Genomic DNA, 25,307 nt, shown 5'->3' with positions numbered 1-25,307 from the left:
AGGGAGGTTGGTTATCATATAGCTTCTGTGTATTATAGCTATCGAGTCCCAGATAGCACATTTATTCTTATCAGTTCCCCTCAGGGGAAACACATCTTAAATCTTTTATGCTTTTCAATAAACTTCACCAAAGGAATACCAATTCCCACCAGTCTCAGACACAAAAAACTTCCTTCAATAACACGGTTTAAACTCCAAATGGTTACGACTGAAGGTGTTTCCTTTATCCCCCCTTTTATTTTCCCCCCTCTCTTCTTTTTAATGTATACTTAAGTTATTTGTTCCCGAAACAAGAACTGAGACTCAAGCTTTTTAAGCATTTAAAACAAAAACAGTTACCATACCAAAGCACAGCATACAGTGTAAGTTTCAGCTGTAATTTCTCAGCTTTTCCTTTATATAGAGCTATATTATGGTGGACTGCGCAGAATTCTTCCAGTCTCCTCCACTGTCAGCATACGGATCACGGAGAAGGTACGCGAATGCGGAATAATCCTTGTTGAAGCTGCAGTCGAAAGAGCTTGCAGTTTGCAATCCGCAAAGCTGCACAGCCAGTACGGCGGAGGTCCGATGGAAATAGTGGTTTAGTGCGCTGCCAGGTTCCCGTGCTTCTTTTAAATTCTCTAACATAGTCATAATTTGTACCTGAATTCACACATGCACAAAAAAAGATAAAATGCTTAAAACATACTGTGGCTATCACCACACTTAACCTCTAATAAGGCAAATACATGAACAGGAGCATGCACAGAAACACAAATCAATTTCTGGATGTATGGTTGAAATTATTGTCAAAAGGAAACTCCTATGACATTTCTTATTTACTTAAACCCACCACATTTGGCATTTTGTTCTTTCATATTTTGTAGAAAGCCCTGTTACATACTCATATATGTACATACGGCCCTGAAAGCATGTAGCCTTCCAAATGTTTTTTTACAGTATGTGGCTGGATGCTGAAAGCTGAGTATTGAATGTGTTTGCTAGTACACATTTATTCGGTTGGGATTTAGAGCCGAGAGCCACTATCACATCCATATGAACCACTGGACGATGTCCCCAAAATGCAGAACCACCTGCTCACCACTGCAAAGATGGGAGAAACAATCTCAGGCACTAACATTTTTTCTTATATCTAGACAAATGCAGTAACATATTCTTAGTCTTGATCTCTTCTGATCTTAAAACTGCTAATCAACCAAATGCTTATAGCACTGAATTTGTTTCTGAAGAGCTCCAATGTAGAAAACCAACCTGTACATTCCTGTATGTCCAGCAAAATTCCCCTGAAGACAACGGTAACTTAAGAGAACATAGCCCTAGCCTTTTATTCTAAAAAAATTCAGTCTCATTAGTGCCACACATTTAAAAGACTGGAAGAAAACAAGCAATAGGAGGTTATTAGTTCTAATTCTGACCTGTATCGAGATCTCCAATCACATATATGCTGGCTCCAATGGGCACAGCTCCATACACGAAGGAAGAACTAGTTGGGATACATAGGTTCTGGTCATTTAGATAAATCCACCTGTAAAAATAGTAATAAAAAAAATGGTATGCCATTTCTATCGAGCACATTAAAAGAATTCCAGGTTCTTTTTGCAACTGCCATCTTTGAATCAAAAGCAGAGTGTACAAGTTAATTTGTTATGTAAAAACTGTTGGGAACATTGTCTAGTTCCAGAAAGTCTTGGCTCTTCCTAGCCAGGAAAAGCTATTGGTACTGCTGTTTGGTAAGCTTGGGATACTTTATCCTGAAGTTACTCTATTTCAGAATTCCTCCACTCATCTGTGTGATCTATCTGGAATAAATTCTTCTTATAGCCACCCAGTATGACCTTCTGGAAGAGAGCAGGCATATAAGAGAGCCTCTTCTACAACAGCTATGCCAGTCAATTTTCCCTACAGATAAAGTTTTAGGCAGCTTTGTCTTAAAATCAGTAGAGTCATAAAAGCATGTAAGTCTTAATAGTCCATACGAGGGGAAATAAATTGCTATATGGCAATGCCTCGTTATTAAGCAGTGCCTTCCTCCATATAATTCCTTAACTTCTTTAATTGCACTTTATCAGCGACAAGAAATCCCCAGTCCAGTAAGAAGAATGCAGCACTTTGCAATGCTTAACTTTAAACAAGGAATTGAAGGCTGGAAATCAAAATGGTAAGGGATTTTGGGAAAGAAAGGAAATGTCTGCTACCTGGATTTGAAACAGACCTTCCCAATCACGTATCAGGCTCTTTTCAATCACTTCTTAGCTCCTACTATAATCTTACAAGTCCCCTATGTTCACTTTAAGCATATGCTCATCGCAACACTACATCAGCCTGATGTAGTGTTTTTACCAAGTGAAAAGCAGTTTTCCGTGCTGAAGCCTTTGGAAACCAGGTAAGTATGCACTCATCACCCACGGGGGACGCTGGCTTACAAAGATGTCCCATTTACCTAGAGTTGTCAGCATCCTCTCTATGGTTCTGAAACAAATTTCTACAAAATGCTGCTGCAACTTTGCAGATGCTGTCACAGTTACTGTTTACAGACCCTGAAGACATACAAATCAGTGCTATTTCAGGTGACTGTTCCTAGATCTTTTATTAAATAATTTACAGAGAACAGGAAAGTTTGAAAAACCTTTGAAAAGCATCCCACATATTTTCATGGCCATACCTGGTTAATTTGAGGGAAAAAGTTAGGAAATATCCTCATGGATACCACTGACCTTTGAAAATTCTGCATTATCTTTACTCATGTTTCAGAAGTAAGCCTCTCTTCTGGCACTGAAGGAGAGGCTGCTACATATCAATTATCTTGGAGAGATCAATTTTTAAAGGCCAAATGAAAGGATTAGCTGCTCATTATTTTGTCTGTGCTATACACTGAAGGATTAAGATTCCGCAGAAAGCAAGGGAATGGTTTCTAGCTGTCAGAGGGTGACAGATGAACTGAGAACAGAGAAAAGGAGAAGTCCTCTACGCTGATTCAGAAACTCTGTTACAGAGCAAAACACCTTTCACCATATTTCATTAGCTTCCTTTCCTTACTGTGGGAAGAGGACACAGTCAGTATTTTTGCTGCTTTTTAGCACCAAGTTCCCTAGAATTACGAAAACTGAGTAAGTGGCAGAGAAACGCAGGAGGAAGACTGCAATGTCTTTCTTTTTCTTTTTTATTTTTTTCAATAGTAAATATAGGACCACAGCGAAGAAGGGAAAAAACCAAAATTAGGTGAGTTTAGTCTAGCTACTGATCAAGTTGAGTCTGGAAAACATGAACTTCAGGGGTTTGTCTGCACTAAATATTCAAGGTTTTGGAGTTTAAATAAAAAAACCCCACAACAGCGTGGGACCCAAGCATTTTCCTACTGCACATCAAGAAAGGACAATATTAACGTATCTGTAGCTGCTTGTGAAAATTCGTTCTCAACCTTTCTCAAAGCATATACTTTAAAAAACAGGCACAACTTTTCAGGAACGCTTACAGCAGCTTTAGCAGTTAAAACTAGGAAGGAACAAAGACAGGAAGGGTAAGGGGTCACGTTTCATCAGAATTTGACTAAGCTCCAGCTCACTGTGGGCTGTGCCTGCTGTTCCAACCGTATGGAAAAAACACCATGACAAAAAATTCACGGTCTTGAGGAATTTGAAAACACTCCTTGGAACATAACTCTTGCGTACTTCCCTGGGATGGCTCTACTCAAATCGAATCCGAGAGTAGCGGGGGAGCAGGCAAGCACCTCCAAGCATGGACAGAAAGGATTGCTCTGAAACGGAAATATGCTTCCACTCAAATCCAAAAAAGGGGAAGGAATCCTGATTTTTTTCAGTCTAACAAAAAAAATATCCATCCACACTGCTGTAATTAATAAGCAGGATGGTAACTTTTATTTCCAAGTGGGAAGTAAATAAAGATGCAGTACAGAACTAACGTATTCCAGACACGTCACCTCAAGCTCGCACCAGCTGTGAAAGGAAGCCTACAAATGAATGAAAATCTTCCTCATGTTCCCCTCATCTGACAGCTCCATCAGTCAGCCAGTCAGTTTTCTCATTACATTTGCATAAGCACTTTCTTTTAATGAAATTCCTGCACACTGAATGGGAGAATCTTCCTAATTACACATACGATGTTACAAGATTATTTAGTTTACTACTTACACACTGCTGAAAGCATTTCCTTATTTTTACAACGTTCCAGCAGCAAAAAGAGTATTTTTAAGGAGTTTTTACCAAGTGTTGCTTCTGAACAAGTCTCTCTCACTTTTGTTCCGATCAATACCTGCAAATGTTGATAACGCTTCAAACCAGGAGCTCGTGAAAAGAAGGAAGAAAGCCTGCCCCACTTACAGACCACCAGCAGCTCTTGCAAAGAATCCTAAAGCTAATTTGTGCCGTATTAAATATTGCCAAATATCCACACTGAAAAGAAAAAAACTTGCGTGTACAGACATCATCCAATTCTCCACACACCTACATGATGCAAAAAGGCATGTTATAAATTATGAACTGAGGTAGAAGGAAAGACTGACCCATCAAGGTCTTTTAACACATAGTTAAGATTTCCTGCTTTTTATGGAGTAGACCAACATCGGATCATTGAGTGAAGGACACCCTTAAACCTCCATCTCCCACTTTCACATTTTTTTAAATCTATTTTTAGCTTGATCGATATTTTAAAAACCAGGATGCAATGTACACAAAGCTCAATCTATAGCCTCTGGAAAAAGTCTACATCCTGAAAAAACCTGCAGTCTGATGTACATATTTTCTATCCTCGGTTCACTTAAATTCACTGATGCAGAGGACTCTAAGGACAGGCTGACAAAACATTTATTAATTGAAAAATCTCAGTTACTGAAGTACTTCAAAAATGAGAATTATTTTCTACATTATCGTGTCCCCATTTCATGTGTATGCTAGTATTCTGTCTCACTTCATTTATTTTATTACTTGTTTATACAGTAGAGCTTAACAGGAGTCTCAATGTTTATTTTTTTGCTAGTGTGAAGATCTCGGCATATCCCTAGTCTTTAGAAAAGTCTGCGTCATGGTTAAGAATAACAATTTTGAAAGACTGTGCACTGTGTGTTATTGCGGAGTAAGTAAGCTTCAGTCCTTTAATCCAATTCAAGCCAGAATTCTGCTGGTTTATATGAATTAATATGTTTATATGGTGATGTAAGCACATACTTAGACATATACTCGTAAAAACCCGTAACTCAGATCCTCATGGACTCGGGATGCCTAGGATGATGCTAGATCCTGGATTCTCAGGTAATGAGAGCTAAGGTACATATGAAAAATTATGCAGATCACACACGTGTCACTGCTGCACATACCTGTAAACCAATATCTGATGGCTGAACTCACAGTACAAAAAGTTCTTTCCATTCAAAAGGAAGGTGAACATGATGGAGTTCTGCACTTACTTAAAAACAGCTGGAAAAGTCTGTAGCTCATTAGGAAGTATGCAATACTGATATGTAACCATTAAAAAAAACTATGAATTTTGGTTTGAGCCTGCTAGCATTTATATGCTGTGCTTTTGACCCACTGCTGCTAAATGACCTTGCAAACATATTCCTCACAAATCTCTCTTAACCCAACACTTGGACTTCTGGCAATAATATACACATATGCTGTCAACGTGATACTTCAGCTTTGACAGTTCCAGTATTATTCCTTCACTGTCACTACAAAAAGAACATGTGCTGTCGAGTCTGAAGGTGCTTATATCCTTCATGACGTCTTTTTGAAGCTGCTGGCTTGAAGGGGACTAATTACCTTTATTTGTTTCAGAAACTACTGCTGAGGACCTAAACACACTTTTCAATTATAAATTAATCACCTTGTAGCAGCCGCATAATGTTTAAGATGAAGACTAAGTCTTTGTATATATCCCATTATCTATGCACTAAAGAACTGCAAGAGAGATGTTGTCCACCTGTGGTTAGAGTCTATAGCATCACTTACGCTTTACTCTTGAGTAATGATGCACAGCAGAGCAGATGATACCCAGTGCAAGTGGAATTGCTTAACTAATCAAATACACATGTTGGTGTTTAGCATAAAGTTTTCACAGACTTAAGAGAAGCATATTGTTTAAGCTTTCATCCTTCACTCAAAATAAAGTGATTTAGATTTGTTTTCTGCTATTTCTGAATCAGCGCAGGAAATAACACCCTCATGTTTTCCAGAGAGTCAACTTGCCTTCATTTGGTATTAATTTGATATTTGGGAAACACTATTATAATGAAATTATGATAATTTCCCAGATTCAATCTTACTTCAAAGAAGAGTACCAGACAACAAAGTATTTTGTCTCAGTACTTGGCAGGCAGAAATATTTGCTAACTGCATTTTGAAGGGAAGTCCCTTGATGGCTATTTTCTCTCTTTTCCACATAGGTACAACTGCTCAGGTCTCGCAGGGCGGCTGCGGCAGTGACTAAGGCATCCATCCCGCACAGCACGGAGGGTACAGAAATTCGGACTAAGTGTTAGACCCCACGAGCCAGAGTGCCTGAACATAAGGCGGTAACACTGCACCCTCTTCTGGCCAGTGACACCCCCTCTGCCTCCCGGGGCTGCAAGCGGGGGCCTTCCGAAAGCGGGGAGCACGAACCCCAGCCAGCGGCACTCGCGGCAGAAGAAGCAGCGGCCATCGTCCCAGTCTTCGCTGGCCCTCCGTTTCCAAAGGGAAACACGCAACCTGTGAAACACCTGCAGTGCCAGCACAAATATATGCTGAGTTAAATTTCTAAGCTCAAATTCTGTGCAGTGGCAGAGCAGAAAGGCGAAGTCTGAACATCTCAGCAGCCCTCAACGCACGTCTCCTCCAGCAACGCACGACTGGGATTACTTGCTGCTGCCTCACCTGCCTCTGTGCCAGCACGGCCCTCGTGCCATGTGCACAACATGCGGGGTGCTAGAACAAGACCTGAAGCAACTGGATTTTAAATTGTACTTGAACCCTGTACCACCTCTGGCACGCCGCCGAGCCAAGACGCAAACGCAGACATCAGAAGTGCTGCCGGGCAGGCGCCTGTGCTGCAGTCAGCAGGTGGCACCAAGGACGCGCCTGCAGCACCCAGGCTGGCACCGCCGAGCTCTTCCAAACTCCACTGTACGAAAGCTCAGTCGGTACCAACCAGTGAAACAGGTTTACAGTCACTGGTGAGGAATCACGAGCTATTACATACCACCTTTTGAAGAACAGAATCAGCCTGGAAATATCTCAGGCAAATCAACTAAAAATAGCAAGCAGGAGATAAGGGAGCACTTCTTTCCAGAATTCATTCCCTTTCAAAGACCTCTTGCCAAAAAGTTCATCAGCTTTTAGCATTTCCCCACACCCCCACAGGGCTAGAAAACGCTAGAGAGCATCAGCAGCAATAGCCTTTCTTATCTGTCTGCTTCCTATAACCACTTTAAAGAGTGTTTTTTCTCCAGCTTCCTTTGATTATAGCTAGATGGACATCACTTTGAACAACACAAAAGACCTCTTGATACAGAAATTAAAGTCTCTTTACATCTACATCTTGCAAGAAAATTATATAAAGAACTTACATCTACTATTCTATTTCTGTGTGCTTTCATACAGGCCACATCATAAATCAGTCTTGACTTGTAATACAGATGTATTAATATCCTCCACTGTCAACAAGCCTTGAAACATCTGACCAAAGTCTCATTTCAATTTAGTTTATAAAAAAGAGAATCATCCAATTTATAGTTATATGCAAGAAAAAAAAAAATACTGGAGGAACCAAAGCTGGTCAGTTATGACTGGAGAGTAAGGCGACTATACACAAAATTCTAATGTAACATTTTGAATAGTTACCACATGTAGTAAGGTGGATTCCAATACCAGAGCCAAGAGATAACAAATGAAGTCATCAGAAGCAAATTCAAAACAAACAAAAGGAGATTAGCCATGCACAGCGTGTCAAGGTTGCTGTGGAATGTATAGCATCCATAGCGTCTTTCCTATAGCAAAAGCCTACATGGGTTCAAAAAGCAATCAGCTATAAATGTTTGGAACAAAAATGCATGAAATTTCTTATCTCTAGCGTAGGAATTCCCTAAGCTGCAAATCCCTGGAGACAGGACTGGATCATGGAGAAGCATCCCTATACATACTTCTGCTCCTCCATGAGCACTCACGAGGAGCCTAGGGCATGAGTGTGGGTGGCGGGCAGCAGTACCCTGCACGTGGGGAAATTGCAGGGTGCAGGAGAAGAACCAGGCAAACTACCTGTATGATCAAAGTGTTTCTCGTGTTCAGGGGCACTCAAGACTGACGTGGTGGCCCAGGAGTTTAGGCTTGGCATCTTAGAGGGACGTGCCACTAAGCAGATGGACATTTGGTAACAGCCAATACAGGAGTGTATTTCACCAAAAGGTAAAATGAGTAGAGAGATGCATGGCAAAGATCTAATATGCTCTGAAGTACTGGAGCAAGCGGGAGGGACAGACAGGCACGTATTTTCTATGTTTATAGCTGTAGCAAGTTACCTTTTAAACTCATCATGATAAAATTCAGATTTGCATGTCACCATCTCACTGGCTTGACTGTCATCACGACTCCTGACCCCGCCAAATACATAAAGCTCAGAGGCAACTCCACAGGCCACTGCCCCAAATCTGAGAATCCAAATAAGAAAAAAAAAAAAAGCAACATATCAAAACCATTTAATATATCCTGCTGCACCTTCTCCATTTTTTTTACCTTTTTTGAAATTTATATACACACATACCCCTTATATGTTCAACAAGATTAGACGAGTCATGAATATGAATTGTAAGCACTTAATTCAGAGCATGTAAAAGAACAAAACAGCAAAGCATTTATCTCTGGTCAAAATCAAAGTTCGAATTGAACTACAATTACTGGTTTTCATTTTGTATCAGGGTAATATTAATTGTAACATCAGGAGCGTATTTTATCTTTACTCAGCCATGCGTTAACTACAGGCCACCGTGATTCAGAAAGACAGGGTGAAACTCATAGGGCCTCTGACAGCCATCTTCAGGGATTCATCAGAGAAAGGACAACTTCCTGTCATGAAAGTATTAAAAAAGGTTGTACGCAGCACCCTAGTTCCCCTTCATTTTCACTCACCTTCTCTCTTTCAGAGGACAGATTGCTGTCCACTGCTGAGTCCTAGGGTCATAACATTCAACAGATTCAAAGAGTTTTCCGTAGGAGCCTCCACCCATTGCATAGATTTTCTTCTTCATAGCTGCATAGCAGCCAATCTTGTGGAAAAAAGAAAAAGTACATCTAAAATTACACACAAATGCACAGTATCGAGAGCTCAAAACTAACTATATACACATACACACACACATATGTATTTGGGCTGCCTGTACCGCATGTCAAACAATGCCATGCTTAAAAATTCTCAGCCACAGTTTTGTTTTGGTATATAAATAAAGAAGCTGCTCTCTCTCATTTCGAGATTATTTGTTACAGCTTCTACTTGAAGCAAGAGCTTGAAATACATAGATGTACGTTGGCATTAACTATTTAACAATAAGTAATGCGGTAACATATGATGTGGCTCTCACCTTTCTAACCATGGTCAAGTCTGGCTGCTTGGTCCAGGTCCGGCTATAAATATCATAGCTCTCCATAGAGATTAGCTCTCTTTCACCATCCTCACCTCCCAGAATATACAGAATTCCATCAATCTCTACCACACCAAAATTATGTCGTGCCTAAGGAATATCAATAAAGTCAACATTGTAAAATATTAACTGCCATTGTGAATAAATCAATACAATCGTTTTTTCAGCATATCTGTCTGCAAAGTGATACTGGTATTAAGTCTCTTTTTTTTTTATTTTGTTTTGTTTTTTTAAATGGTGAAGCCCTAAACTCTAGAATAAGATTATTCATTTATTGAACAAAACAAAACAAAAAAGACAGAGCAGCAAAAGCCAAAGAGACTGCACAGAAATCTAAGAACAGAGCTTGGCCGTATTTCAGTTTGCATAGCAGTGGTCTCCACGATGAAGCTGTTGCTTTTAGGTCTCTACAGCAGCAAAGCTGAGACCCATTATCTGTGAAAAGGCAGCTCTTCTGTTTTGTAAGTAGGAGCACTGCTACCCTCAGTCTCACGGTAAACAGGAAACATAATGTATCATACAGTCTTACTCATAGTAAGCAGTAAACTTAATGCATCGTAACTACAAACGTGGCCAAAACTACAGGCCTTTGCCAACTAGAGACTGTAATGAGGAAACTCCTGTGGCAAACAACAATTTCCTAATAAACACCCTACGCTGATTTAAGAAGATAAAAACACAGGTGTATTAAGGATATATGTTTACAAATAATAAAGTTACTTTTTGATGGAATGCAAGTATGAAGAAGGAAGCACCAACTCAACCCAAACCTAAATATGCCTGTGCAAGCCAAGCTCTGCATGTTGGCCAGTCCTCTGTCCATCCCTTCTGCACAGTCCGATCCCTTTGTCCATTTAAGAGTTCTCTTGTTTTAGAAGGCCAGCATACGCATTAAGCGTATGACTGATTCATTATGAAATTCCTGAAATGTTGTAGTTCAACTTTACAGCTAGCTTTTCACTACTGGTTTAGTTTTTCCACATCTGTCAGTCAGTATCAGACCACACGTATATAGCAACAGGATATAAGCAGAAGTCAGTCTGTAGCATGATTTTGAATGCGTAAGATGCAAATGACTGGAGATTCAGAATAAAATTTTGCAGAAGAAAAGGAATATTTTGCCAAAGTAAAAACTTAAATCCCAACAGTTAGACAGTGATCTTGCCTCATTCATTGGTGGTAAGGAACTCCAAGAATTGGTATCTGGATCATATTTCTCTCCAGAGCTCAGTGTTCCCTTGTTTTCATCCTGACCACCAAGCACAAATAAAAATCCTTCTGTAAAACAAAATGTAACATGATCTTAAAACCAGGACTCACACCTGTACACTGAGCAAGACAACATGACTGGTGAGCTGCATCCTGGAATTCACTAAGACATTCAGACCGGTCACAGGTCAGACTCTGGACTGGAGAAGGTAAAGCACATACTTATGTCTGGACTCAAGTCTACCCCTGCAGATACTCTTCAACATATTCAGTGATGCAGCAACTAGAATTTGCCTAAAACATTAAATACTCCTGGAGAGACAGATGCAGCAGATTCCCACAGAATGTTGCGGGAATAGTGATTTTAAGACACTCAGATGACAGGGATTTTCACAGAATCAAGTAATGTTTTGGGCAGACAAAGGGGAAGCGTGAAATAACCCCAGTGCTGTCAGTCTTAAAATATTATTATAAGCTGTATCTCAGATTTTGAGGCACTGGTAAGTTTTCATAATATTGACTTTACAAATAGAAAGTTCCCCTTTACCTGCTGACAATACTCCATGATTGATCCTTGGAATACTCATAGGAGCAAGTTCAATCCAGAGCTGTCTATTGGGATCATAAAGAGGACACATACACCGCATCACTGAGGTTGGTTTCCGTGATCTGAACACAGGGTGGGGAGGGAACAAACAAAAACAGAAAGACAAGACAGAGTTTTACGAGTTCACTGTTAACAACTTGTGTCCAAAACTTGCTTGTTCATGATTTAATATATATTCATAAAGCGTGGCATTTCTCTGATAAGGAGAAGACCCCCAAACCAAGTAAGTGCAAATATTATTTTTGTACAGACTGGAGACATAAAAACCAGATGCACTTCATTTGTACTGTATCTGCCTGTAACGTTTCTTATGAAGGAACTTTGAACAAACTGTAAAGAACTGATAGAGAGTATTAGTAATGTCTGAGTAAAGTGATCCACAAACTGATGTGCAAAATGATATTTGAGTATTTTATTACACTCCTATAAAGAGCAAACATCTAAGTGCTAAACTTATTTAAACAGGACAAAACTCTCCCCTCTACCACAAGAGGTACTCAAGAAAAGGAAGGGATTATTGTGTGGAACACGAATTTTCACCTGGCATGTCAGATGGACCAATAACGATTATTTTTTTGGAACCACAGCTATTATAAACAAAACAGTTAAAGCACATGTTCATGATTTTTAAGATTTATTATAGATGCTTTTGAGATCCTTAGAAAAGTATTTCTCCAATGTTCTGTGCTTATTTTGAGTAAAGTCTATTCAGTTAAAAAAACCTAACAAACAGCCAACACTTACTGAACAAACACCACGTCCTACTCTAAGTCTACTACATGTTGAATGTCAGAAAATTATCACAAAATAATTATTTATTGCTGAATCATTCACAAAGGTATTTTAGATGTGTCTGACCAACTTAAAACCAAACTCAAATGATAGAGTAATTAGCCCATTAGGTGCCCATATTCTCTCCCCTCTGTGTTTTCAGACGTGCCATGAATGCTAGACGTGTATTTTTACCAGTTGTGACGACCTGCGATGCCACGCCATACTTACACTCGTTCTTCTCCACCAACAGTCACTATACACTCCGAGTAGCCCCGGGGCTTGAAGGAGGCCAGCATCGCCTCTCCCTGCTGGGGCGGCGTGAGGGGAATATTGTTGCATTCTTTGACGATCTCCCGTACCAGTGGTTCGCTCATCATCTGCTCACGTAAATACGCTGCATCTAAGCCCGAAACCCACACTGCTGACATAACATCCTTCATGTGAACCTACAGAAAGAGATAAATGCCAGAAAATCCCCCAAACTTTACAGAGCAGCATTAAGGCACTCGTATATATAGATGCTTCTATATTTAACAAAAACTTAAGAGTGTTTTTGATATTTGGAAGTAATAACAAAATCTACAACACAATGTTATTAAGAAAATGCATCAAGTCATCAAAGTTTCACTACAAACGTGCTCCTTGCTTTCTCTCTACAAAAGCAAGATTATATCATCAAATGCCAAAAAGGTACTTTTTTCCTTAATGCCTATTAAATAATACAGACAGCAGATGATACATCATCAACGCAGCTTTCACCCTTTTACTGCAATCCCACTGTCTGCATTTCAGGCAAAATTCAACTAATTCTGTAAGTGCAAGATTAGCCCTGAAAGAAATATATCTATTTCAAGTTCCCACCAATTAGCATAAACACACCGATTTGGGTCACATTCAAAATACAAACATTTGGATGTCCTGACCTTTCTTGATTCTGAATCATGAGAAATCCACCTAATCACCGCTTCAAAGACATATCTTTCGTTTCCAACATTGAGCTTTTCCATCGACAGCACTTCTTTCAGTTTTTGAGGAGTCAGTTCCAAGAATTCCTCTGTGCTGCTGACATCTCGAAAGTGAGTTTCCAGATATTCTGAGGCAAGGTAGTGAACGTGATGCAAACAATAGTGCAGTGCAAAGTCCCGAATACCAATACAGTTCTCAGCAGCTATGCAACCTTCTAAAAACTCACAGCAGAGAGTTTTTAAGTCCGTAAGCAGCAGGAGATCAGCTGCCTGTACCACATCTTGGATAGTTTCTTCATTTAGCCTGATCTGCAAGAATTAATTTAGAAGTTATAGCTACTATCACTCATTTGTTTCATGACATGTCCGCATTCATTACACTCATTCTCAGTGGCTGAAAAATGGAGTATTAATGCCAGTGTAAAAATTACAAGAAGTTGATATGACTACTACACGTTTATAAATTAACACAGGGGTGGAAAGGCGTTTGATTGACAGAAGTGTCAAGCAGAATTTTGCACCTGAAGTAACCATAAAATTGCTCATCTAATCTGGGAACCTAAAATGAATTTTGCTGCAATAAATAAATAATTTTTTTTAAATGCATGTCCAGAAGATAATTTCAAGCCACATCTGCCTTTTCTTTTTCTGCTGAAAGTTAAACTCATTCAGCAATCTCAATCTGGTTCCAAATAAACCAGACACACCAACTTTAACTCCTGCTAAGGCTACTGGCACAACGATCTGAAGGGGCACGCTGTCAGCAACACGTGGCCGGAGAGCTGGACACGAGGGTCCGTAAGGGAGCGTGCCTGATGTACTGTAATGTTCAGTGATGCGATCGCAATCTCTATTGCTATCAAACCAGTTTTCTCTTACAGCTGCCGAAGACTGCATGTTTTACAGCAGGTTACTGAAGGCAGTCACAAATTTTAATACAAGCATTTGACATTGACTCTTTTAGAGTCCTCCCCCGCTGCACAAGAGCGGAGGCAACTCCTGCAGAGCCTATTGCCTCTACTTCACATGCGCAGCCCCAGCGTGATATATCGCTTTGTGGAAGTTTTATTGCAAAGCTTTGAACTTCAATAGGTTTATCTTTCAGGATAGCAGTGTTAGAACCCAGGTTATTTTGCCAAATAGTTCAATTTCCATCCAGGTTGGTTTTTTTTAATACGATACCTGCCCACTGAAGATGTAATCTAGTATCTCTTTCATGATATCAACAGATATCCCTTCAAGTTCAATCTTGTACGTTGAGCCATCATCCTTTGGAGGATTATAATTCAATTTTGTTCTAAGAGAGGAGAAAAGAAAAAAAATAAGCTCACAACCTGGGCATTGCTTGCTCTCAGTTTTCTGAAGAAGCAAATGCTAGCTATGGATCACTTGAGCTATAACAGAGATGTTAAAACCTTACAATGCGATGTGAAAATTGCCTCCCTTGAATTAGCATGAAAAGGATGTATGTATAGTTTCTAATACTGCTCATCACATTTCCAAACAGAACAAATATGTTAGCCTTGCAAACTACCCACGGCATCAAGCATCCAAAGTAATTCTTTCCCAGCTCATTCATCACAAGCATTCAAAAACTTCACTCAGAACTTCAAAGAGAACAGCAGCTCTGCTGACAGATGAAACACAAGAACCTGCTTTGATAAAGGTGGAAAAAAAACCCCAAAACAAAACAAAAACACGCTACCAAGAAAAAAATAATTACAGTGAGCAGATGTGATCAGAATATACACTGGCATCACAAATATTTGGATTGCATTACCATTTTGTGTAGTTTATGATGTTATCAGCCTAATGCTCTGCCTGGCTGTAACTGAACTGTGTGCTCACAATTGTAGGCAACAGCCCATGTGCTGCTCAGCTGAGCTTTAAATATTCACCCACATCAGTGGACGCTTCACTTATGAGCAATTTCTTTAAATATACCAGAACAGTTTGATGTGCCTTTGAACAGAATGGAGGGGGACTGGGGGAAAAGATGAGGAAATAATAATAATACAGCAGGCAGCTTTGCTTTCCATCATCTGTTAGTGCAAACACTTTTTCCAGGAAAGACAACTTTAAGTGTTCAAAAGGGAGGAGTGTCCCTCAGTCCAGTGAAAACAGCCACAAGAGATGAAAGATCATTTTGAACACCTTTTTTCCATGCTTTAGGCAACAAAGAATACGTTATATAAAGACCAGAAAACTTGTGTCACTACCTCTGTGTATATATAGATATCTACATCTATATCACAGCGCATTAAAAGAAAAGCCTTAAAACATTTTTATATTCATTTGCATATATTCTTAGATATAATTAGTTTCTTAATGTGAAAAGCTGTGGCTTTGCTAAGTTGAAAGTGTCCAGTTTGCTGCAGTCTTCCACTATCCGCACTCATGCTAAGTAAATACATAAATAGAACTCAGCTAAGGGCAGATTCTGCTTCACTTACTCATATCAGAATAAATTAGTTTCTCACAAAATAAGATATAACTCACATCAAATAAAATCCTAGTCTATGAGGAGCTATTTTTAAGTGTGAATAAGGGTGGTAATTTTAGCCCTGAAGTTAATCATATTTGTGGTCTTGTTTTCACATCGCTTTTCTACGCTGCGAGAGACCCATCGCCAGCGAGAAGAACGCTCCGGGAGATAACGCTGCTCTGATGCATACACACGACTGTACGAGGTCTGAAGCTAAGGTGCTTCATTCTGTGTTTGTACAGCACCTAGCACAAGTTATAATACAACTAATAACAACAACAATGTAATATGGATTAGGAAATTGTTTATTTCCTAATGCTTGGAAGGAGATCAGAAAAATTAAGCCTGTTTCCCTAAACAGTCTACGTGACTTCCAATAAAGCACATGCTGCAATAGCAGACATCGATTTGCAATTTGTCAGCTGAAAACTTCTAAACTGAATATTCAGCTCAAGCAATCCCATACAAGCTGCATCTCAACTCATGCCATCCTTGCCCATGTGGAATGTGCATTTTTCATGCCTACAACTCCAAACGAAGGAAAGAGCATTATACACACAGAGCAAGAGGCATTTGCAACTCTAACCCAGTGCCAAGGTTTATTTACACACATTTTCAAGCCTATCCAAACTACCTTAATTTCAATTATGCCAACTACACTCGAGTTTTGGGTTTCTTGGTTTGTAATGAAAGCTGCTTCTTTTTTCCGGGGATGAAACTGTGTTTTCTGTTAAATTAACAGAAAACGTATCAAGGTTTGCAACATCTGGCTTCCTTCACCGGAAAAGAGAGACAGTCAGACGGTGTCTGTACGTCATACGTATCAGGTACCTATGAGTAACTGGTATGGTTAAATACACAGCAATACCTACACAGAACCTGGGCAGTCCGAAGCACAGTGGGGTTTAAAACAGATGCAAGGCATGTAATAAACATCTTGCATGCCAGCACTAATGGGGAGATTAGGGAAAGGACTAGTGCTACTTATCACTAACTTTCATCTTAGCATCACCTGTACACACCCAAGCCAAATCACCTCATTGCATGGACTTTACACTGACACCTCCTAGTAACAAGAAAGTGTTGTGCCGAGTTTTTGGGTCTTATCAGGCTAGATGTTCTAATTACTGTGTACTTTTTCAGGCATCAACAGTTGTTAACCTGAAAAGAAACAAGCCAAACACTGATGCAAGCCCAAAACACAAACTCAAAGCAGAAAAACAACTTTGAGAATGAATCGATTGATTTCAAAGTTACAGATACTTGTAGGTGGGCAAATAGTCACCTTATGCAAATGCATCCCAGTTCAGACTAAGCTTTGTTCCTATCATCTGTCCCGAGAAGCAGCACTTACACATCTGTCACACAACTTTAATCTGACAGTTAATAAACTAGTAGTTAGTTTATTTTGGTACAAAGATTTCTGAGCTATGACACAAGAACCATTCCCGAACGGCAGCTGGAAGTACTCCTTGTCACTCACGTCGAGTACTGCAGGGTGGCTACTGGCTGTTGGGAAGAGGGGAGGAAAAAAAAGATGCAAGGACATATTATAACCAGGTTTGGGACTGGAAAAGTTTAAGATAGAAAATTGTGAGTCTAATGTGAGTCTAAAGCTGAAGGAGGAGAGAAAAAAAGTAGGAGGTATGTAAGCAGAGGGCAAAGGAGCCATGCCTCCTCTTGCATCACCCAGCATCAGCTGTTACCTGCACCCACACCTCGCTAGCAAACCGAGGTCTGGGCACCCTTGTCATAACACATGCAACAGACAGAACGAGAAGGTTTCAAAACACGTTTGTTTCCAGTTCAGAAAGGCAGAGCGGGCAGCACGTTGTGAAATACTTAACCCTGGTCCTCTGTCAAATTTCACTTTAGAAAAAACGTTTCTAGCTATGCTCACACAGAGGTTTTCCAATCCATCAGTATCCCAGGAAGGAGGATGCTTTCTTTCCACCATGCTCTTCCTCACGGTGATTTATTCAGCCTACGATTTGTGGGGCCGAAAGCTGGAAGTGGCAATCAGCAACCAAGGTGCAGAGATGTGCCCAGCTGCAGCACGGCTGCTTCTGACACTTGCACGGGAGAGCTTCCTACTCCGGACAACACTTCTGATTACTTTAAATGCACTCTAAGCTGCCAAACCACAGCGGAAAAGGCTGCCTCAGTCTTCCTTAATTCAGACGAAAGACCAGAATATCAAGATTTAGAAGGAAATAAAACCCCCACAGCCAACCAGAAAACCCATTACCTGGGAGCAGAGCGCAGCCGAGATGCATACAGAGCTGGGGGAAAGAAAACAAGGCAACTGCTTTGTCCTGTTTTCTTAAGTAATTTAATTTTGAGCAGCTTGACTCCATACATGTTTTAAAACAGTTATTTCCATTTTTTAATTAAGATCATCATTGCAAGTTGAAATTGCTTTCAGTAACATGAACAAAATGCTCTATAAATGCACAACATTCACCCCAACTTCTTGTACCTGGACAAGAAAACTGCTTGGCACATACTACATCTTGAGCAAGTGGCTTAAGAACAACTTGGTTTATGTTGTGTTTTGATGTTGTCTGTCTGTGTGACAAATTTAGAATCTGCTCTTCCACATCACTTAAGGAATACAATCCTAATGAGTCATCTCAAATGACACTACATAAGGCAGAACAAGGAAAAAAATTCCAATACCTCTTCTGTATATGTAAGCAACAATATAAGCAAGGTAAATCATTGAACTGAAAACAAGGGCTTAAGAACAAATGTTGATATTGCTAGGAGTCACAATTCACATCTAATGGCATAAAACAGATTCGAGTAATTAAAAAAACCCCAACAGAAAAATTCAAGACTGTCCACAGTTCTTGTTAAAATTAAGATGGATCTTCCAACTTACCTCTCATTTTAAAAGAACAAACCAAAGAAAAACATATAGTCATACTGCCAACCTTACAGCCAATTCCACGCGAGAGCACTGTTGTGGGACAGTTAGGATGCAGGGGAAGCACATTAAGAACGGGTCCATGTGTCTGAAAACTTGTTTTCCCTGCGCTTTACAGTTGACACTTCACAGGAGAGGGGAAAATAATTAAAAAAACCCCAACCAAACAAAACAACAAACAATGAAAACCAAAACAAATAATTCTGCCACCACTGACAAAGCTTGCTTTCCTGAGTCAGACATAATTCTGCAGGAATACTTTTATCTTTAAAACCTCTGCCTTATTTGTGAACTATTATGAAAAGATAACCCATGTATTTCTACAATGGTGTCATAAGTTACAAAGAGAACAACAGTATAACTCTTGGAATGCTTTAATCCTTAGAGCGCTGGTATATTTGTTACCTAAACAGTTGAAGAAAACATCTGCCTGCAAAGATTGCGCCTTTGTAATGAGAATGCTGTAGACCACATTCACCGCAAGCAGGTTTACAGTATTTACAGCGAACAACAATGAAAAAATCTGGGAAACAAAAGACAGACGCTTTGGTTTTGATGCTTTACAACACAAAACTTTTACCTGCTCTCACGTCATCACGCTGCAAACAATGCAGTTTGCTGACCTACTTACACAGCTGTAGCAGGGTGTCAGGAACAGAACTGCGTGAGACAAGAGGGAAACATTTGTCTTCTTGAAAGGAGCTGTCTTTCCAAATTAATGATTTTGCCCCAGATTAGCCATAAGGGCTAGTCTACACAAGCTTTGCCAATATTGCAACACTAGCAAACCTTAGTATTAGAGGAGCAAAGCCATCCTTCCAAACGAAAGAGTAGTATAATTGGGGTTTGATGATGTATCCTTTACCTGCACCAGTGTTTTGGCCTTCTCCAGAGAGCATTACCATTTTAAAATGAAGTTACGCCTCCAACAAATGTTTCCAGCAAAGACACACACCAATGTAAAACACGCTCAGAAGGATGACTCAGTCCCAAAAATGAAAAGTGAATACTTTGAGATTTTTGCATCAATAAGGAGAAAACTTAAAAATTCTGCTTTTGATGCAAACATAAGGTAAATTTAGTCTCCTCCTGATCTGGGCTTCCTTATGTAGGTTTGAGTCTTTCAAGTACAAGCTTTCCATGTTAAATCTAATTAAGTCCTACTTAGGATTGACCATTTTAATGGTGAGTATTTTTCATTTGTCTGTCTTGATCCCCACAACATTTTCTCCCATGAAGGCTGGTCTTTCTGCATGCAAAAAACCTTAATAATCACGTTATTAAACAGGTCAGACACAAAAACATGATGCAGCAGTTCAGTCCACCCACTGCCATCCTCCAAAAAGATATTTACCAACCAAATCAGAAGGTTTTCTTTGAGGTCGCACCCTGGCCTTTAGCAGCACACATAAAAGACAGTCTTCACCACACCCTGCGAAGGGTGCCAGCTCTCAGAGGATTTTGGCTATGCCTCTTGTATGTCTCTCTTCTTAAGATTATCTGTAACTGCAACTTCAGGTCTCAAGGCAAAGTAGTCCACCTAACAGCTCAGCACAAAAACCTGCAGAAGTTGCTTTGCTTGGTTTAAGAGAAACAACAAATAGGAATAACTTAATTTTTTCATCTGCTGGAAAGTTTAAGTCAGGCAAAAATATAAGGCTTTCCCCCTCGGGCCCATAAGAAAGAGAACAAAGCAATTCCTTCAGCAGCAGCACAGGGGACCTGTACGGGGCTCATGGGCTTCGCTCAGTCAAGGGCTTGTTTACCCTGAAAATCTGAAGTTACTCTGACTACACTGAGCTCATCCAGAGCTAGATTGTAATCTAAACTGGAAATCTACCCTCAACCAGCACGTCTTGCCTAAACATGCGAGTTAGCCCTAAGTAGACAGAACACACACGTGATGAACACAGTCCCCAAGAACGAACTCTTGGAGCTTCTCAGCAGCAGTAAGTACCTGCCATTTCATTTTACTTCGGGGTTTTTTTAGCCGACTTGGAGAACAACCAACCAACTCTACCAGCTGAACTTACAAACAAGTCAATCACAAGCAATGCAGATGAGCTGGCTGTTGGGCACCGATGGTTCGTGCCACGCACCTCGTACGTGGCATGCAGCACAGCTTGGCCTCGTGTGCGTGTAGCCGAGCAGACCTGGTTCAGCCGTCGGCCACTCAGCTCTTCTCACGTGAAGCACAGATCTTTTATGTACCTTCTTGTATTAGAAATACCTGCCACTGGATTTAGAAAGGTGGGTTTGGGTCTCTTTTTTCTTTGTTTTTAAAAGTTGGGGAAAAAATATGTAATCCCTGTTCCTGAAAGGGCAGCAGGCTAGCTCGCCATAAAACACTCATCTCCTTAAGTAACTAAATCTGTATCATATTTATGCCATTTTTGTGCTACACACAACACTCAAGTTCACTCACTAAATAGACAATTCATGAGATTTCCAGTCCACATGGGTTGAAAATTTAGCTTTCTACTAAACAGCAGTGTTACACCTATTAGATTTCAAGTTGGAAGTAGGACTTTCTCGGAAAAGCAAAGGAAGACATTTCTGGAATACAGTTTTAAAGCAAGAAATTAACTGTGCCTTACTTGAAAATACATCTTCTTTCAAATTAACTCCACTTTTAAACTTGTTAAAAATGCTTTTTTAGAAGGAACAAGTACAGTACCATACCCATGCTGTTAAACCTCCCATTAAATATATTTAAGAAATGCAACGCTGTGTAGTGTGTCTCCAATAACCCAAACATTCCTGTGACTTACTAAAATCATATTTGGAAAACACCAATGAACCTGCTGAGAAAACTTGGTTTAATCAGGTTTTTATACCTCACTTATAGCACATGGGAGAAATAAGCATCAGAGTGAGAGAAAGATTTTCATAATCGCTAGTAAGTTTGAAGTTGAATGGACAAAATTACAGGTGCGTGAGTGGTACCGTGGGACAGCTGGAAGATGTGACAAGCACTGTGTTTCTTTGGGAATCCAGTGGAGGAAAGCACCAGAACTCCAGACACACCAGGAGCTGGAAAACAGAGATCTGCAAGACTATCACGGAAAGTGATGACACAGCCAAGAGGAAAAAGGAACGAGTGTGGATTTCACCAGCACAAGAAGGAAGAGCCAAGAGTCTGCAATTCAGAGTACTAACCCCGTCCATAAACAATAACAAGAGCTGTACTCGGCAGCTTAATGTCGTTCAGGAGATGTAAACCAACGTGCCTGGGGACATAAACCAGCCACTAACTACATGGTATTAAGAACGTATTTCCTTGATGGGCAACAAGCAATTTCGGAGCTGTCCAAAACAGTGATTCTTTTTTTGTTTTCTTGGAAATACTGAGCGTGGCATACATGCGATATGGGAGACAAATAGGAGACTGGAGACTCCCCTATGTACAGGTGATGCTACATTGGTACTCGGTACCAGGGCAGAGAAAAAGCTTTGTATGATATACGAGATAAGAGGTCTGAACAGAGTGAAGAAACAAATTCTTCAAAACCATTAGTTGCTTTTCATATTTGTCAGTCCACACAGGGAGGAAGCTCCTTTTGTCACTGCAGCTGAGACCAATGCAAACGAAACAGGTTCAAAGAAAAAAAAAAAACCAAACAAAAACCAAAACAGAAATCAAGAAGTCCAGACTCTTCAACTCCAGATCTTTCTCCAGACACATGAGCACCTTCCGAACAGCCCCGCTCCAGCCACAAAACACATTTTAGTGTGCAAGAAAAATAATTGATAAAAAAGGTTCGTTTGATAATAAAAGTTCTGCCAAACAAGGCAATTAGTGCAGGTGTACAGGCAACCTACAGAGTATAAATTACGCAGACATCCCAAGCAGCTCCATGCTGCCACACCTCCTTCCACCCCAACTCGCCTCTTACATCAGGCACGCGGATGAACTGCGCATCTTCAGGTACAAAGAAAGGCCAAGAATTTCATCTCAAGTTCTCCTGCATAAACAAGATGCTCTGATTTCCAGTTCTCCCTTTCCCTGACGTGTAGGAGCAGCCCAACTGTATTTTCTTACTATTTTGAGCTGGGCAAGAGCCTTATTGCTTCCTCCCTTCAGGCCATCTTTAGGGGCTTGTTGGAGCAGGAACATAATTAACAACTCCCCATTCAAGCCTGGTATAGTGATTTTTAAATCCCTTTTTAAACCATAAGCTTTTAACATACCTGTATCACTCTTGCCCCTCAACTACTTATCCAAACATAACATGCGTTTGGGCACTTCTCCTGAGTTATGCCAGGTACAGAGTTTCTGGATAAGGCTGCTAGTTTGATTTATTGCTTCTCAAACTTACAGAGACTTTACAACTCAGTTATCACTAAAACATCACAGATGACATTCTAGTTTCATTTTCAAAAAAACAAAACCAAAACAAAATTATGCCTAATTGAAAAAACAGCTTTAAAAGCCTGGAAGCAAATTCTGGCCTGATTTCCTACTGCCAGGGCAGCCTGTAGAGTTTCCAGGAGACTGCCAGAAACAAACTTTTCGTAAGAAACCTTGAAGATGACATGACTTTAGATCCCTCCTTGATAGAGCACTTCCCTGCATGCGCATTGAAGAGGGAACAGGGCCTGGCACGAGCACAGTGCGATTCGGCTAAATGAGAACTTGAGAGCGCAGGGTCTTGACAACCAAACACCTCCCAGCTTCAGCAGTGGTTTGCGTTCGTGACTTCAGTACTAGTTCCACACAGAAGAAGTTTTAAAAGACTATAAAAGTGCTCTATAAATGTCAATAAAACCCACACAGGTATCAGGAAATAAGCAGCAGAAGCTACTGGCACGCTTTGGCTTCTACCTCACCTTGCTCCACAATATTTATTGTCTAACAAGCGTAACAAAAAGTGCCAAGTCGCACCTTTTCAGTGTGCTGCAGAACGGACGTCCCATCCCACTTTTCATACCAGCACCTCGAGATGCTCACAGACACACCTACACAAGGACGACGTCTCAGCAGACTGCCTTCTTATGGTTTCACGGCAACTCAAAATGCTCCAAGGGCCAGCACGCAGAGGGAAGGACAGGAGTTCAGCGACAGGGAACACGTCCCACCACTTCTCCACGGAAGTCTGTTTCAGCACTGGCAGAGAGGTTACGGTTTTGTGGCTGCGCAAGGGTCCTACAAGGTCTGCAATGTTTTAGGGATGTCAGAAGGTTGAACAGCACAAGTGAGAAGATGCAAATGCTGTCAGGTTATTTCTGACCAAAACCAATCCACAAGAAGCACAGCTATTTACAAGTAAATGCAAAATAACATGAACTTCATTTTACATTTTTATTTTTGTTTAGCTACATTATGCTTACCTGAAGAAAAGATGAAATATGGTTACTGGTCCATTACTAAGTTAGAAAAGCCTTGGGGAACAGCATAGAATACATACACCCATCTGTAATCTGTTCACGCAGATGCATGAAAACCAAAGACAAAACTTGCTGGGGTAACAAAAATGTCTTAACTTAGTTTCTAACACAACAGCACAATCCCTGCATAGCAACATTAAGTTCATCTAAGAATTTGAGCTTAAATATCCTCTTTGTTAAGGTAGTTCCCACATGCTCCCTGCAATACAGGCAAGCAGACAGTAAGCCAGCAAAATATTAGGAGTTGCAAGTTTCAGCTGGCCAGGAACAACTCATGCCAGAGAATGACAGATCTGTTCGGATGAGAACATCTGCTGCTACTGTTGAGGATACCAGGAATACTTGGACCAAAGCTATCCTATAAAAGGTTTGCAGATATATGCTACAACTTATGCCAAACTTCCTAGTGCAAGCATGGTTTATTCTGGTAAAAGCACTCGTATGCCACCATAATTGACACTAGGCTCACAAACTGAATACCAGGGCAAGAGAATGGTATCTACATTAGGGCAATTGTCAGGACAAAAAGTGCTAAAATAAAGTGCAGGCTTCTGGCTGATCTGTTACAAGAAGAGAAAATGAAGAGCTAACCTGGCTCGAATTTAACTTCTCTGGGATGCACAGCAACATCCCTTTGAGCCAAACCACACTTTGTCCTATGGCAGTCTCTTCCTGAGGAATCCTCCGTTTCTCAGGCTCGGGAACATACCACAAGGTGTTAGAGATATGCAGGAAGACTTCTGTGTTTTGTACATGACAGGATTTGCTCCAGGGGCACACAGAGGGATTAGATAAACCTGTACTTATAAGGCAGTTCTGTAGGAATTCATACAGCCACCCCAGACCTCACTGCCCTCAGAGCGCTACAAGCAACCTGGCATTAAGCAGTTGAGGCAAGACCTCAAGAATCAAACTCCCACAAAAATTAAAAGTCTTACTGGTCCCACAGACTGAAAGTTTATTCATGAAACAGGCATTTATTTATTTTTCTGTACTTGCAGAAGCTAGCCTATGGACAAGAAAGGCAGATGGGACTTGCGACACCACTAACTCTTCCACGTGTTTCTGCATCCCCTTCACATCTTTCGACCTCTCCCCGCTGAAGCTGCCATTTTTGAGCTGCATGGATAATCCAGTTGCCAAATAACTAGAGGGAAGCCACATCACTATAATTTACAAGTGTCCTACTCATAACCAGTCAGGCAAACAGCTTCCATGCAAAACTAAAAAACAGGTAACGCTCCTCTCTCTGTGGCTGCACAAATCCTTCAGCACACACAGACTCTGCTCACACCCAACCACCCCCTCAGAAAGTCCATGCCTAC

General features: G+C 40.5%; 1 protein-coding gene across 2 annotated transcripts in view; it reads right to left on the bottom strand.

Annotated features, from left to right (window-relative positions):
• Nucleotides 1-431: 431 nt before the first annotated feature.
• The window catches only part of GAN (gigaxonin), a 28,103-nt gene continuing 3,227 nt past the window's right edge, over nucleotides 432-25,307 (bottom strand). The window contains exons 2-11 of one of the 2 annotated variants that reach the window (XM_059824994.1): nucleotides 14,363-14,493; nucleotides 13,139-13,489; nucleotides 12,444-12,661; nucleotides 11,382-11,503; nucleotides 10,791-10,903; nucleotides 9,566-9,715; nucleotides 9,117-9,253; nucleotides 8,510-8,638; nucleotides 1,419-1,528; nucleotides 432-645 (exon numbers count right to left, since the gene is read on the bottom strand). In XM_059824994.1, coding sequence (XP_059680977.1) covers nucleotides 464-645; nucleotides 1,419-1,528; nucleotides 8,510-8,638; nucleotides 9,117-9,253; nucleotides 9,566-9,715; nucleotides 10,791-10,903; nucleotides 11,382-11,503; nucleotides 12,444-12,661; nucleotides 13,139-13,489; nucleotides 14,363-14,493 — 1,643 coding nt within the window. In that variant the 3' untranslated portion in view covers nucleotides 432-463. The remainder of the gene's footprint in view (nucleotides 646-1,418; nucleotides 1,529-8,509; nucleotides 8,639-9,116; nucleotides 9,254-9,565; nucleotides 9,716-10,790; nucleotides 10,904-11,381; nucleotides 11,504-12,443; nucleotides 12,662-13,138; nucleotides 13,490-14,362; nucleotides 14,494-25,307) is intronic. The other variant, XM_059824993.1, reaches the window with a different exon arrangement.

This window comes from Gavia stellata, chromosome 15, assembly GCF_030936135.1.
Source record: "Gavia stellata isolate bGavSte3 chromosome 15, bGavSte3.hap2, whole genome shotgun sequence".
NCBI classification, from domain to species: Eukaryota; Metazoa; Chordata; class Aves; order Gaviiformes; family Gaviidae; genus Gavia; species Gavia stellata.
The sequence above is the reverse complement of the archived record's forward strand: the minus strand, read 5'-3'. Positions and strand labels throughout refer to the sequence as shown.